Here is a 14,091-nt window from a genome sequence, read left to right as displayed (position 1 = left end):
TGTTCCACAGGATAACTACCTAATACAACCAAATATGACAAACACACGTCAATTTATTAGGATGGGATTTACAATATTGTAATATTAGTTCGTACGCCTATACGACTTTTGCTTCACACGCGAACTACTAAATGCAAGTGAATTATTGAATTCCGTCCCCTGGAATCGATAGCTAAAATAATTATTTCGAAAAGTTCGTTAATGAAGATGATTTGCCCATGGGTAGAGGTAGAAATTAGTCAGTTTCGGTTTAACATTGATTACTATAGAGCAAAGACAGTAACATATAGCGAGACATGGTGTCTTCCAGTTGATCCAGCGTCCCAAGAAGACCTTTCATCTGCATCTTTAACAATGTACTAAAATCGGAAATGATATAAATTTACTATAACTTTCAGTCTCAGTATTGACCTACATAAATCAAAAACTATATAAAAAAAGATAGTGAGTTTTTTTTTTTATTTTTTTTTTTTTTTTAAAGGATCGATTTAGTTTTCTAAGAAAAGTTCTCACATTCACTCTTAACCTCCTATTCAAACTGAAAATGGCAAATATCAACCACGTCCGGTTCTAATGTTGATCACTATAAAGTAAAAACTATAATAGAGATAAGCGTTTTTTTAATTAATTAATTAACTAATTAATTAAACATCCCAAGAATACCTTTAGTTACCATACTTATCTTTAGTGATGAGCAAATGCAAGACCTGGACCAAGACCTGGTTTTGGTCTTGCACTGGAATCCTTGGTCTTGCACACCCAGTCTTGGTCTTGGTCTTGATCTTGCTTGCAAGAGTCTTGCAAGTCTTGCTTTTAAGAAATCTTATGCTTTTCATAGGTAAATTTTACTTTGGATATAAGGGATAATAAATTCTACAATGCACCAATAATAACGGAAATACGATGTATGTTTCTAAATGTAATATAATTTACCTTCGCGTAAGTATGATGATAGTGTACAACATAGGCGGTGACCTTTATTTTTTAAAAAATTGGTGTCCACGCTTTACTACTTCTAAGATAAATCACAACGTTTCGTAATCTTCTTATATTTTTTTAACAGATCCAACACTCCACTTGTTCCCAAACTGGGGAGGTTAACCCTGAGATGCATGAAAGGAAATCCAGACGGCACAGATTATTGAAATACCATGAATTGCAAAATTATTTTTACACCCTAAAGGCGTCAGGTTGCTTTTTTCCTTTTCTACCACGATTAGCTAATCTTCAAACTTCTTTGGGTTGAACAGAAAACGAATTAGAAGGTGTTACAAATAGTAGCAGTAGGGGAAAAAAAGAATTTTAGATATTGTTAAGAGCAGGAAGAGAAACTGGTTAAGATGTTGCCTGAGGAGTAACTGTATTATGAGGAACGTGCTAGAAAGTATGGTGGAAGGAATGAGGAGGGAGGGAAAAAAGGAAACTAGTTGAAGGAAGGTATTAAAACTTAAAATTGCTACATCAAGACAAAGAGACTAAGGACTACCATACATCGAAGCTTCTCAGTTGCAGCAAGTGATCTGCCAATAATCGCTGAATAGCTATGATGATAATGATCATGTTATGTTTAGCAATGTTGGCCAAAAGGAGAGAGAGAGAGAAATTAAAATAATAATTATTATAATCAAACCTCGTAAGATTTTAGAATAATTTGAGTGAAAACTGAAAACGACTCAACTGTCTATGTCTTTTGTGTGGACTCAATTTATACAAATACTTTTGACCTATAGTAGAAATACAGAATAACGGTGTCAAAGTCCATGTTATTTGAAATAAAACTTGCGGTCACATGCACTAAGCTTTGTCAATGTCATGTAAATGTTATTTCGAGTTTCATTTTATAAGTACACATTAAATTTTTCCAACGGACGCTTCAGCCTCGGAGCCAAGGCCATACCCATGCTGTCAGCATCTATGGTGTAAGCAATTACCGATGTCTCTAGTTTTGCTACACCGATGCTACATTTCTCTTTAGTTTTGGAAGAAGAACACCACTAAATGCTTTAAAATGAAATGAAATATCTAGTTTAACATCCCACAGTTATGCACCAATGCTAAGACGGTAATGAAGAGAAATGATTGAAATGGTAGAATGAAGAAAGTAGGAGGAAAAGAAAGAAAAAAAAAAACAGAAAATCCACTCATACGGTGTTTGTCCACCAAAAAAGTTCACATTGCGCAAGATGACACCTGTGTGGCTTGAAAACGAGTAATAACTACAGAAAACGCGAACAACCGATTCTGAAAATGACATACTGTAGCTATATGCAGCTATATGCTACAGAGGCAGATCGACTCACACGGATTGCATTAACTACTGGGAACACATTCACTCCAGCGGCATCTTTACCAAAGCCAAGAAATTCAAGTGAAAGATATAGTAATTTTTCCCCTTTCCACATTCTATAAAAATAATTCAAGTACTACCGGTACTTCTGCAAGACTTTTGCGCAAGAACTGCAAGACCAAGACTCTTGCGCTCATCACTACTTATATTTTCACCGAAGTCGGAAACGATAGAAGTACATTACAACTTGCGGATTCAATACATATTGCAAAAAAGGTACGAACTAGCGAGAAGTAGGTTTTGGAATCTGGTTAGGCATCCAAAAATAGTTGTCATCTCTCGTAACCCTTCATTCTAAATGAAATCTTTGAGTTTAACGTCCCACAGTTACGCCGGTTAGGCAAAAGGAGACGGTGATGATGAAATAGTGGGAGGAAACGGGAGAACCCCGAGAAAAGCCACGCATACGATGTTTGTCCACCACAAAGTCCACTTGGCGGAGGCTGGGATCGAACCCGAGTCCCTACGCACCAGAGGTGAACGCTCTACCACTGAGCCACCGCGGCCCCCCAAAAAAAGTCAAAGTTCAATAATAATAATAAATATAATAATAATAATAATAATAATAATAATAATAATAATAATAATAATAAATATAATAATAATAATAAAAGTAAAAATGAAGCTCTCCAAGAAATAATTGATTTTGCACATCTATGGCTTGAATCATTGGTCGAAGTTAAGTGAAATTTTAACCCTATACTTGCAGTAGACATTTGCACATAGGCCGGCCCGTATGATGCGCTTCGCCCTTTCCTAAGTTCTCTTTCGCATGTGACTCTCGCTATCTGCCACCTTACCAATCTCTATCTAGATAAATTTCAACAATCCAAACAGTTATTCTGGTCATGTTAGAGACACTCTCGGTAGTTTCAATACTAAAACTATTACGTACAGTCGAAAATTCGAAACGAATTTCATGTATTATTGAACTAGCTCGTATTGTAAAACTCAAATTAATCATTCTCTGTAAATTTACTTTAAAAAAATGAATTTGTAACAATTCAAATCTTTCTTTACAGGATACAAAGTGAAAATTTGTACAAAAACGAAGATATTTATAAAATATTTTTTTTCTATATGATTATTTTGTATTGTTAAAATTTTATTCATCGACGGGGGAGGGGGGCAGGGGAGCGCCAAACGCTTTTGGACCTAGGGGCGGCAAAACATTAAATCCGGCCCTGGTCGAACACTAAAAATAAATCAATCATCGGTGTTTGTCCGACTAATATTACATAAATGGTATAAGTTATCTCCATTTTGGATAAAATATAGATGAAATATACATAGTTTTAGGAACGCACGTGAGTTAGTTGCATCCTCTTAAATTATTCCGCTCTCTGAACAACGATTAAAAGATTATACGAAAATGAGTTAAGTGGTCGAGGACTGGCACATTTACCCTAGTAATACAAAACATTTATTTATGGCTGTTCTGCGTAGTTATATCTATACAAAAAATACTTGCTAACTGTATGACTTTTATTTCCAAGTAAATCGTCGGTGTCGGTCTATATGAAATTCTATATACTTATCAAGATGTAATAATGTCTCTCAAATACTCGCCCAGAAAATATGTAAATTATATTTTCTATTTGGAGCAGCAGAGGTGCCCACAGGCTGGTTTTAAGGCGTTGGTTGCACCCGTTACTCTTTTTTTTGGGGGGGAGGGGGGAAATATTTTCTTTCAAAATGACAGAATCGCACTTTTAATTATACTATAATTTTTCTTTTAAGAACAGCAACTGTTAAAGTGAATAAATGTATTCTCTGTGGCTTGAAAGGATAAAATTATGACGGAAGGTGGAAGAAAATATTGTATAGTTGATCCTGTTTAGAAAGAATGGACAAGGGCTACTAAGTGATGTAGTCTGCAATGTATTTGACATGAAAACCAATGTAAAAACGCATTGGGGAGGGGGAATCTCGCTAAGAATTTAAGCACTCTGTTTTGTGGGCGAATAGTATATTCGGGGAGAAATTGCGACGAAGTAGTTGGAGAGATGGGCTCCTCTCGGCCGAGGGCGGGGGAAGGATGCAATTCTTATGTGGTTAACTGCTAGCCCAAGATTCAAGATTCTCTTCCCCTCTAGAAAATTCGTAAATAAAACACTAACTTAGCCTACAAAATCCCTATTAAACAATGGCAAGCGAAATCACAAGAGAAAACTATAGTTAAAGGAACGAAGGAAAATATTCAAACCAGTTTTGGCGGTAATGTATCTTTAAATATGTAGGTAAATACAAAACAATTTAATTTAATCGGTTATTTTATGATACTAAATGATGAATATACTTGACCGGATTTCGAGGCTAAAACTCCAGTGTATCTTCCAAGTTGGCCAATAATAATAATAATAATAATAAAAAAGTAGCGGGCCAAGAGCAGGTGTTATCTTCAGATAGAGAAAAAGAAGCTTTTGTGTAGAGAACAAAAAATCTACAGTGTTTTCGAATTATAATATACTTCTTCCTGCTATTGGAAGAACCAGGTGTCTACTTGGAGCCAACCTCACTCAACCTCACGCTCACAAACTCATTTCGACCTCACGCTCACAGCATGAGTCTCACCTAACCTCACTCAATCTCACGCTCACAAACTCATTTCGACCTCACGTTCACTCGACCTCACACTCACCTCACTGGTCTGACTTCACGCTCACATAACCAGTCTGACCTCACGCTCACATCATTCTAACCTCACGCCCACTTCGTGAGGTTGAGATCGAGTGAGCGTGAGCGCCGACCTCATGAGTTTGGAGACCTTTACTCAGAACTCGTAGGACATTGTCGATAGTCACAGAATAGTTATTTTCACTTCTCTTACGCTCTTCTGGAAACCTGTACCCTGCTGAAGGTCCATGTGGAAGCATAAACAGCACTTCAACTTCACGTAATTCATGGTTTATTCATAATATTTCTGCTACCCACCACTGGTTATCATATATGCATGTGACAAAAGTTTCATTTTGCAGACTTCTTAAATCTACTTTTTGAATTGCAAAAGCTCGATTTTAGAGGAAGCATGAAGTTAGTTACATGAGCCGAATCGTATGTTTTGTCGTTGCTTATTACAACAAAACAGTCAGTTGTTTCACAATAATATACCACTGTCGTAAAGATGGAAATTTGGTCGTTTTTCCGGTGATAATTATGAATTTCACTTTGCAGGTTAACAGTCCAGCTTTCAGCAAAGTCCCCATGAAGTAAAGTAGAATTTGTATATGGAAATTTTATACGATGCTTTTCGGTAGCAATTAATTCTCTTTGGATTTTCTTGATATAGTCATGAATTACAATTCTTACAGTTAAACCAGCAACGTACGATGCGAAAGCCGAAAGTGGTACAGTTTTTTTTAACGAAATCATTGTTTTCCCATATGGCATACGCAATACTTTCATTTTCATCAGGATCGATAATTAAAAGACTCCACACTTACTCCTTCTACTCCAGGACGTTCACCAGATTCTTGAAGAAAACAGCTATCATATTACTAAAGAAAATAGGTCACTCATGACAGCTTTAATACTGGCTGGACTTTTGATTTGTTGCAAGGCAGTAGCAGTTATCTTAAATTTGCACAATACACATACACACTTCCCTCGCAGGTTACCTCCGGTGCTTGTGGTCCCTGGTTCGATCCCAGCTCTCGCAGTGTGGACTTTGTGGTGGACAAACACTGTGCTCGTGGGTTTTCCCGGGGTTGTCCCGTTTCCTCCCACTTTCTTCATGCCATCATTTCATTAATTTCTCATCATTACCATCTCCTTTACCCTAACCGGCATAACCGTGGAACGTAAAACTTAAAGATTTCATTTTTCTCCTCGCAGGTTGCAGACTGACCCACTTTGGTCGAATACTATAAAATTTTGAGTGACCTATGCTTATGCTGGGATTGTTCTCTTTAAACAGTCCGTAAATTTCTTTGATAGAACGCGTAAAAAAACATTTCGATTTTTTAACTTTTTGTCTATTTTCGATCACTGTAATGACATCGCACTTATAGGGACTTTGTATGGAGCATTCCAAATCATCACTGAGGTAATAGTTCAGGCTTTTTATAAATCATCAGAATCTGTTTCAAGTAAACTTAAAGTTTGAGTGTTTCGCAATCGTAATTTCCACCTTCGATTACTTCAGTTTAAGAAAATTGAGGAGTGGGGGGAGGCTCATCTTACTATTTCAGAGAGCCTTTTTGATCAAAATAATAAAAAACAGTCAGGAAAGAGCTTTCGGTCGTTATTTAATGAATATGAACCACAAACATCATCAAATCGTTGCACTTTTATTGTTCCAGTGTTGCCAACTGTGACGTCAAAGTTAACGAAGCTTCGCTAACTTCAAAAAGCTGTTGTTAATTCAAGCAGCATTGGTGGAGAATGGTATTTGGTGTGTTTATTATTCATGTAAAGTTAAACCATCTGACAAAATTTCGGAATTTTAATATATGGTGTTTGAGGAAATGGAGCCCAAAAATGACGATTGTTGAAAATTTGACAATCTCTCGATTTTTTTTCGACGAAACGGTTACACACAGAAGCGATATTTTTTTTTTCGGAAAGCGGGTAACTAGGTTCTACCGACCTTGGAAATAGAATTTTAAAATTCGAACCGGAAGTGCTCTAAAAAATTCGCAAACTTCGTCTTTTCGGATAAACTGACGTTCATTTGTTAATTTATGTACAAAAAGATACGCATGCGCAAACCAAACTATAATAAAATATATTTTATTTATATCCCCATATACATACCGCAACAAGAATGATAACTATCTGTCTCCTTAGCTGAATAGTGGAGCTCCGAAGTTGAACATTTTCCATGTCTTTTACAATTCATAAATTGTACTCCGCGTCTTTGATGGCCCATAAGTTGGCGGGAAAATATTTTTCGAAAAAATAAAAAAAATATACGTCTCTTAAAAATATGTCTAGTTGCTATAAAAAAGTATCAACAATATCTGAGATGGTGATGGTACATGTTCTGCCTGAATTGAAACAGAAGGCACCATATTTATATATATATATATATATATATATATATATATATATATATATATATATATATATATATATATATATATACACAGAGAGAGAGAGAGAGAGAGAGAGTTTTAACAGCAACAAGGAATATCATTTTAAATAAATTTTGCACACAAACACATAAGCCACAGCTAGTAAATTACAGGAAACCAAAGCCTAGGAATCCAATCCCTAAAGGCTTGGAATTATTGATGTTATTCATAAAGTTTCTTCACATGAACAGTTTTGAAAAGGTGATGAAGAAGAAGAAAAAAACGGTAAAACCGAAGACGATAGTTTATGGAAAGCTGAGTTTTCTATCAGTATTATTTCTACGGATCATTAAGAAAAAGTAAATACCTTATATTTCAATCTCGTGAGTATTCTCTCGTAAAGAGTCCTTAAAGACTTCTTTGAGGGAGAATATCAAACCGTAAACTAATTCAACCTAGTGGAAGTCATTTGCTTTTGGGTCAATATTGTTCAGAATTATGCAATGTATCAATAATACAAAAAGGTCAAGCAACGCTACAATGGGAAGAAAAATTAAAAAAAAAAAAAAAAAAAAAGCATTTACACTATGCAAAGTAAGAAATGAAAAAATGAAACATTAGTATGAAGCTTAAATTTCGGGCGTAATAGTACCGGTACATGTAAAGTAAATGTTTTAAAATAATATCTACAACACAAATTTCAAAGGAACCTGGTTGAAGAAAATTCAATCTTAATGCTTTCACTCACCTCAGAATGATTGCGGAACACTTCACTTTTCAAATATTTAGTATACAATGCGCTTAAGTGCGAAGCATTATCCAGTTGCCCATGTATTCTAAATTTCGTTATCATTCCATCCATAGCTTTCTGTACAGCATGTCTATTTACAGACAAACACGGACGTAGCCACAAACTATTAACAACACTCTTCTCACATGCTTCAAACTTCTGGTCATTTTCCTTTAAAAGAAAGGAAGAAAAAAATAGACATTTAGATTTCTTTATATTATTTTATAATACCATTCTAGTCATCCTCCTGTTTGTCTATACTACACTACAATAAGAAAATTACAGCGTCAATGGGTAATTGATAATATATTCTCGCAAAATTTTCTTTGTGGCTCACAATCCTAAAGTATGAAATATCCGGGATTGCCATGAAAGGTTTTGAAATAAATTTTACTAAAATGTATGAAACTGACTTGTTTCCCTAATTATTGACGAAACATATTTACTTATCCATAATATGTGTATAATTTGAAAAACCTAAAGACCACTAATCTTTCTACCATATATTAAATAGTCATAAATAATTAAAAGTGACACATTTAATACAGGGAAAAGAATAAACGTATATAATGATAATACCCTATCAAATATACAAAAGTTTAAAAGAACTGAGAACACACACCATAACTGCTAACACCATTCGTTAGAAAAATAGCATATCTGACATATACTAAGCATAGAAAATTTTATAAAGTGAGAAAAAAAGAAAAAATCAGAACACGACATTGATCGGAAATACGTAGTTTTATAAATACATTCTCGAAAACATGAGAACCTTTGAAGCACATAATGTAAATGCTATAAAACTAGCACATGGACATTAATAATAATAATAATCATAAAACTAGTATTAGCTCTATATGAATGACTACGTTTCAGAAACTTTATACACCAGCACAACTAGTCTTATAACGGACGCCGAGGTACCTGGATACAGCTTTAAGTACATATTAGACAATCATACTAAAGTCTATAAACGTTATCTATTAGAAAACGTTCAGTTCCTCTCTCTCTCTCTCTTTTCATTACATACTTTCGCCATTTGGAAAGCAAGAAAAGAAGACAGTGAACAGCAGTGTACAATGAAAGTGAGTGTCCATTCCCATGTGTTTGTGTTTGACAGAAGATTTGTTTTCTACATATCTTAACCTTTTAACCATTTTTACCCTTCCTTCATGTTCCTAAACCTTTTTGAGTCTTTAACAAGCCGAAGATGGAAGAAGCTCCTTCCGAAAGCGAAAGCGCTACCTGTTACATGTAGAAGAATTGCGGTGAGTATTAGCTTTTTCCTTTTCTTATTGACTATCATTTATAGTTTTTTTTTTTTTTTTTTTTTTAATCGGCCTCCACCATCCTTACACCCGTCCAACGCTCTCCTTACTTTTAAATATAAGCTTACTTTAAATATTTCTTATGTGTAAAACTTCCTGTATTTGGAGTACAATAAAACAGTAACAGTGAACAATAATTATACATTAACGACATCTTCAATATCTCAGCATTCTGAATACACTAATAAACATAAATAAACATACACTAATTTCGTCGATCTCTTTGATTACTTACAACTAATAAACCTAACTTACTTAGTTTTCTGTAGCATTTCAATTTTTTATTTAATATGTTCTCTTCTCCCTTTCAAAGCTTGAACACACTTCAGCGCTCCTTAATCTTCTTTATTTCCAATGATAATTGTCATTTCTCATGCTACTTTTTATCGTCATCTTCCCGAATCACTCTTGATTCTCTGAGACGCCCTTCATATCTTGTATTGGTACAGTTAAAAATAAATAAAGAAAAAAAGAAAAGAAATGATTGTTCTAGATTTTAATTTCCTTGACTTTCATGATCAGTGTGAACCTTGTACTGCCGATCTACCAAAACCACATTGCGCCAATTGATGATTATGTTCTGTGTTTAGTGAACTCTTCAGAGTATCGTGCATCGCAAACTACTGTCACCACAATGATCAATGCAACTGTGTACCTGCAGCAATTGAAACGTATATGTAAGCCACGTAAAGGAATTTGATTAGAATGGTACGCAAGCAACCTCACATACAGGTACAATTGTACAACTGTGTTGTGTACAACAAAGGAATATATATATATATATATATATAACTGAATCTTTGTTTGTCCGGTATACAAATCTACAGAGTTGAGTTGGATATTTCAAAGCAAACAGTGTGGATTCTTCACAGTAATTCCATACTTCAAAGTTATTTCATCGAAGAATCATAGTCCGGAAGAGGCCGTAGGCTATATAGGACTTCTTAGTTCGTATCCTGAGGGGAAGGACTGAGCTTTAAAAGGGAAGAAGTAGCTTATAATGTATGTAAAAACAGAGTAGCTCATTAATTCCTTATGTTAGGAAGAAGAAACTCGATATGTAAACTCTTTTCTGAAAAGAAACTGGCACACACACAGACAACTTACAACATGGAAAAAAAAAAAATACTGTGGGTAAGACATTCTAGAATTAGGTGGGAAGAGATGAAATGTAAAAATAATAGAAAACAACCGATACCAGTGTCGAATTCATAGTCTTCGGGGTCACTGAGATAATTAATGACACTGCCAATGCCGTCCAAGCCCAGGTTGAGCCCCTCGGCATGGTGTGAGGTGTAAGAAAGATGAAAAACACAATGTCCAAAATGATCGAGATTAGTCTCGAAACCATAATTGTCGGAGTCCTTAAGCTGATTGTTGACAGTTCCAATGAGATTTAAGTTTAAATTTAGTAAAAAAAAGCGTGTATTTCAGCTGATCCGCAAATTTACATAATTGTGTTTACATATTTTACTCAGTTCCTTATTGTCTGACAGGCATAATGCTGAAAGCTTTGTACATGTCTCTTGGAGCACAATTAATACTTGAAACGCTGAAGGCGCTACTCTTTGTCATTTCTTCTACACATCCTTTATCTTCAAATACTGTGCTTGAACATTACTCTTCCCGTGCAACGTCGGGTATTTCAGCTAGATTATATTTTATATGAAAATAATCGTTTCTATGTTTGTTTATGTTAAGGTTTGTCCGGTATACAAATCTACATTGTTGGCTTGGTCTACTTCAAACTTTTTTTATTAAAGTTTTTTTGCAATTCGTGCTTATTCCATGTTCGCGAATTTCGTGGCTTTAACCCGAAAAAAGAACGTTATTGTGACTTTCCCCCGAAGAGAACTTGTATTGGCCGAGTTCAATCACAGCAACTGAATGACTTTACAAACTCAATCACAGGAGAATGAGATAGTTACATTTTCTAATATATCACATTAAGTTTCCCACAATTTCGTTTAAGTGTATACCTACCGCTGCTCACGCGCCTCCACTTTACAGGCGCACCTAATTGCTACCGCTCGGGACCCCTGCTGCACTCCTGCCCTGAGTCCGTTAAATAGCATTCGTGCTTTTGTCACTTAGCAAAAGTTGGTTTGTGTTTTGAAGTTTTTCGTGTTTTAGACACTGCAGCTTTTATGCTATATGTGTACACGCTATAGTTATACTTATTCCTCCTAAAGTTAATTTGCACCTATTAATGCAACTCCCTGTTAAGAAACACTTTCTAATGCAGTAAGAGTGAATTTCCTGCTAAGTGAATTCATGAATATCATGAATATTCATGTATTTCATGAATATCCTTCTGTGCGGCGAACTTGTACGGGAAAGAAGTATTTCGTAAGCGTTTTGGAATTTTGTGAGGTTTCAGGAATATATAGTTGACGCGAGGCTCTACCAAATTCTCCCTCAAAACGTTTATTTATATAATACTAGTAGGGTTTTGATATAATATTGGTTGAAAATAGGATTCACTGTTTTTGTAATGTCTAGATAGTGCGTAGTTTCCAACATTCAACAGCTGGAAGCTACTCATTTTGCGCAGTGATGTAACATAGATGAACAAATTTGTAGTGGTGAGCACAAAAAGCATGAAAATAAGAAATATATGTGATTAACAGTTAAAAGTGGACGATGGAAATTTATTAGGAGTAATTCTAAACTATGTATATTAAAATAACAACAAAGAAATAAAAAATACAACTTTAAAAACAGGTTCTTGTGGGTTTAATCCAGGACGCCATTTGTGGAAGTTTAGCGAAGAATTGTAATTGATTAATTTTAACTACAGTAGGAAGTCGAAAATCCGAACTAATTCTGACCACAGGTAGTTCGTATTTTCGAAGACTGCCCAAGAAAATGCCATTTAGGCTTTAATATACTGTACGGTATGCTTTTTTATCGATACAGTGGTTATACAGTACATACAGTAATTACCAGGGCCCGGATCTTGTTGACAAGTCAACTTTTTTCTGTTACGCATAGGACAAGGCAAGTTCAAGTAAAAACGTTATCCATTAACTCTAGGTTCTAAAAATATAGTTTGTTAGGGTCAACTTTTGGTCACTTTTTGCCGTTTTGAAATTTCAGGTCATTTTTTTAAATATTTTAAGGTAACTTTTAGGTCACTTATGGTCTTTTTATTCTTTTTCTTCTACATAAGGTAATCTTTAAATGACACGGTTTACCAATGTGGAAAAGACGAAGTTGAATAATCTCTTTTCTTGCTTCCTGACTATTGTGGTGGAAAAACTGCATTCTTAACAAACTAATGAAAACTAAGCTGTAGCTGGTTAACGAAAGGTGAGGGTTGGTAGGTGGCGAAACAGATAGTTTTGGGTTGTGACTACAAAGGATGTGATCACGTGAATAACTAAAAATGGATTAGAAGGCGTACAAGGATTTTAAACATGTTTCTATCTATTATTTTCGGCATTTATTCCGAAGTTGGGCGTCCGCTTTCGCCACGTTTTTTCGCTGTTATCTCCTTTGCACACTTTCTGCAACTTATTATTAGGTTCATTAATCCGTGCTCTTCACAAACTTTTAAAAGATTTTGCTCGTTATCAACGTATTACTTCACAAATGTTAAAACTGTTAGTTCATTGCCCTTGTACATTCGCCATGTTGATAACATAAATGCTCGTTTCTTTCCCACAATGCAACTGTTCGGTTACCTTGCGCCAAATAGTTCCCTCCGCTCGCCGTATAGTCCCATGTTTATAGCCGCTTATATATAACAAATAAACAGATTTTTCGAGACTCTTATATATTATCAAGCACACAAACGAACAAATTATCCATATCTTTCCTGTAAATTTTAAAAATATTGCTGGAAACGGACGCCCAACTTTGGAAATTAACCCTTATTTTCATGTAGTCTACACTTGCGAACTTTTATTGTTTAAGAGTGCTTCTTAGCTTTAACTCGGGAGTGAATTGACACTTTCAATACTTACAATGCCGTACAATGGACTGATCAATAGAAATAAATGATCAATGGACTGAAACTAAGTGAAACAATACTTTTTGAATATGAGTGAGAAATGTTAACTAAAAATCCAATGGATATTAAAAATATCACTGTTTAACGAAATAAACGTTTAAGAAAACTCAACTTTTAAAGTCAATTTTTGTGATTTTTAGGGTCATTTTACAGGAATTTTAGTATCATTTTATAGGTCACTTTTTAAAAAAATTTAGGTCAACAACATCCGGGCTCTGGCAATTACAATACCGCACGTAAGGCTACTTACATTTAATGTTTCTGATGAACCTGCTCGTACCCTAAATTACACTGTTCTTGTAACTCACACTTAATACTTAACTTGTACAGGTCTAAGAGAAAATAAAAATATGTATTACAAACAATTACATATGAATGAGCTTCTGTGAAAACACCGACTTCCCACAAAGAAACTTGAATTAGTGTACTGTCACTAGCTTCTAAGGACCGCGTTCGGATTATCGACGTCCCACTGTATTTATATTAATAACAGTTAAGCACTCATAAAGAGAATCTGCACCCTTCGCATATATATGTATAAAGAAAAAAATTAGTACTAGGAGTAGATTTTGTTAAGGAAAAAGTAAACATGT

General features: G+C 34.9%; 1 protein-coding gene across 2 annotated transcripts in view; it reads right to left on the bottom strand.

Annotated features, from left to right (window-relative positions):
• The window catches only part of Grip128 (gamma-tubulin complex component 5), a 136,571-nt gene that overhangs the window by 115,209 nt on the left and 7,271 nt on the right, over nucleotides 1–14,091 (bottom strand). For both annotated transcript variants that reach the window (XM_081731328.1, XM_081731329.1), the window contains one exon: nucleotides 8,111–8,323. In XM_081731328.1, coding sequence (XP_081587454.1) covers nucleotides 8,111–8,323 — 213 coding nt within the window. The remainder of the gene's footprint in view (nucleotides 1–8,110; nucleotides 8,324–14,091) is intronic.

The sequence above is a fragment of the Thermobia domestica genome, chromosome 11 (assembly GCF_964235325.1).
Source record: "Thermobia domestica chromosome 11, izTheDome1.hap1.1, whole genome shotgun sequence".
Classification (NCBI taxonomy): Eukaryota; Metazoa; Arthropoda; class Insecta; order Zygentoma; family Lepismatidae; genus Thermobia; species Thermobia domestica.
The sequence above is the reverse complement of the archived record's forward strand: the minus strand, read 5'-3'. Positions and strand labels throughout refer to the sequence as shown.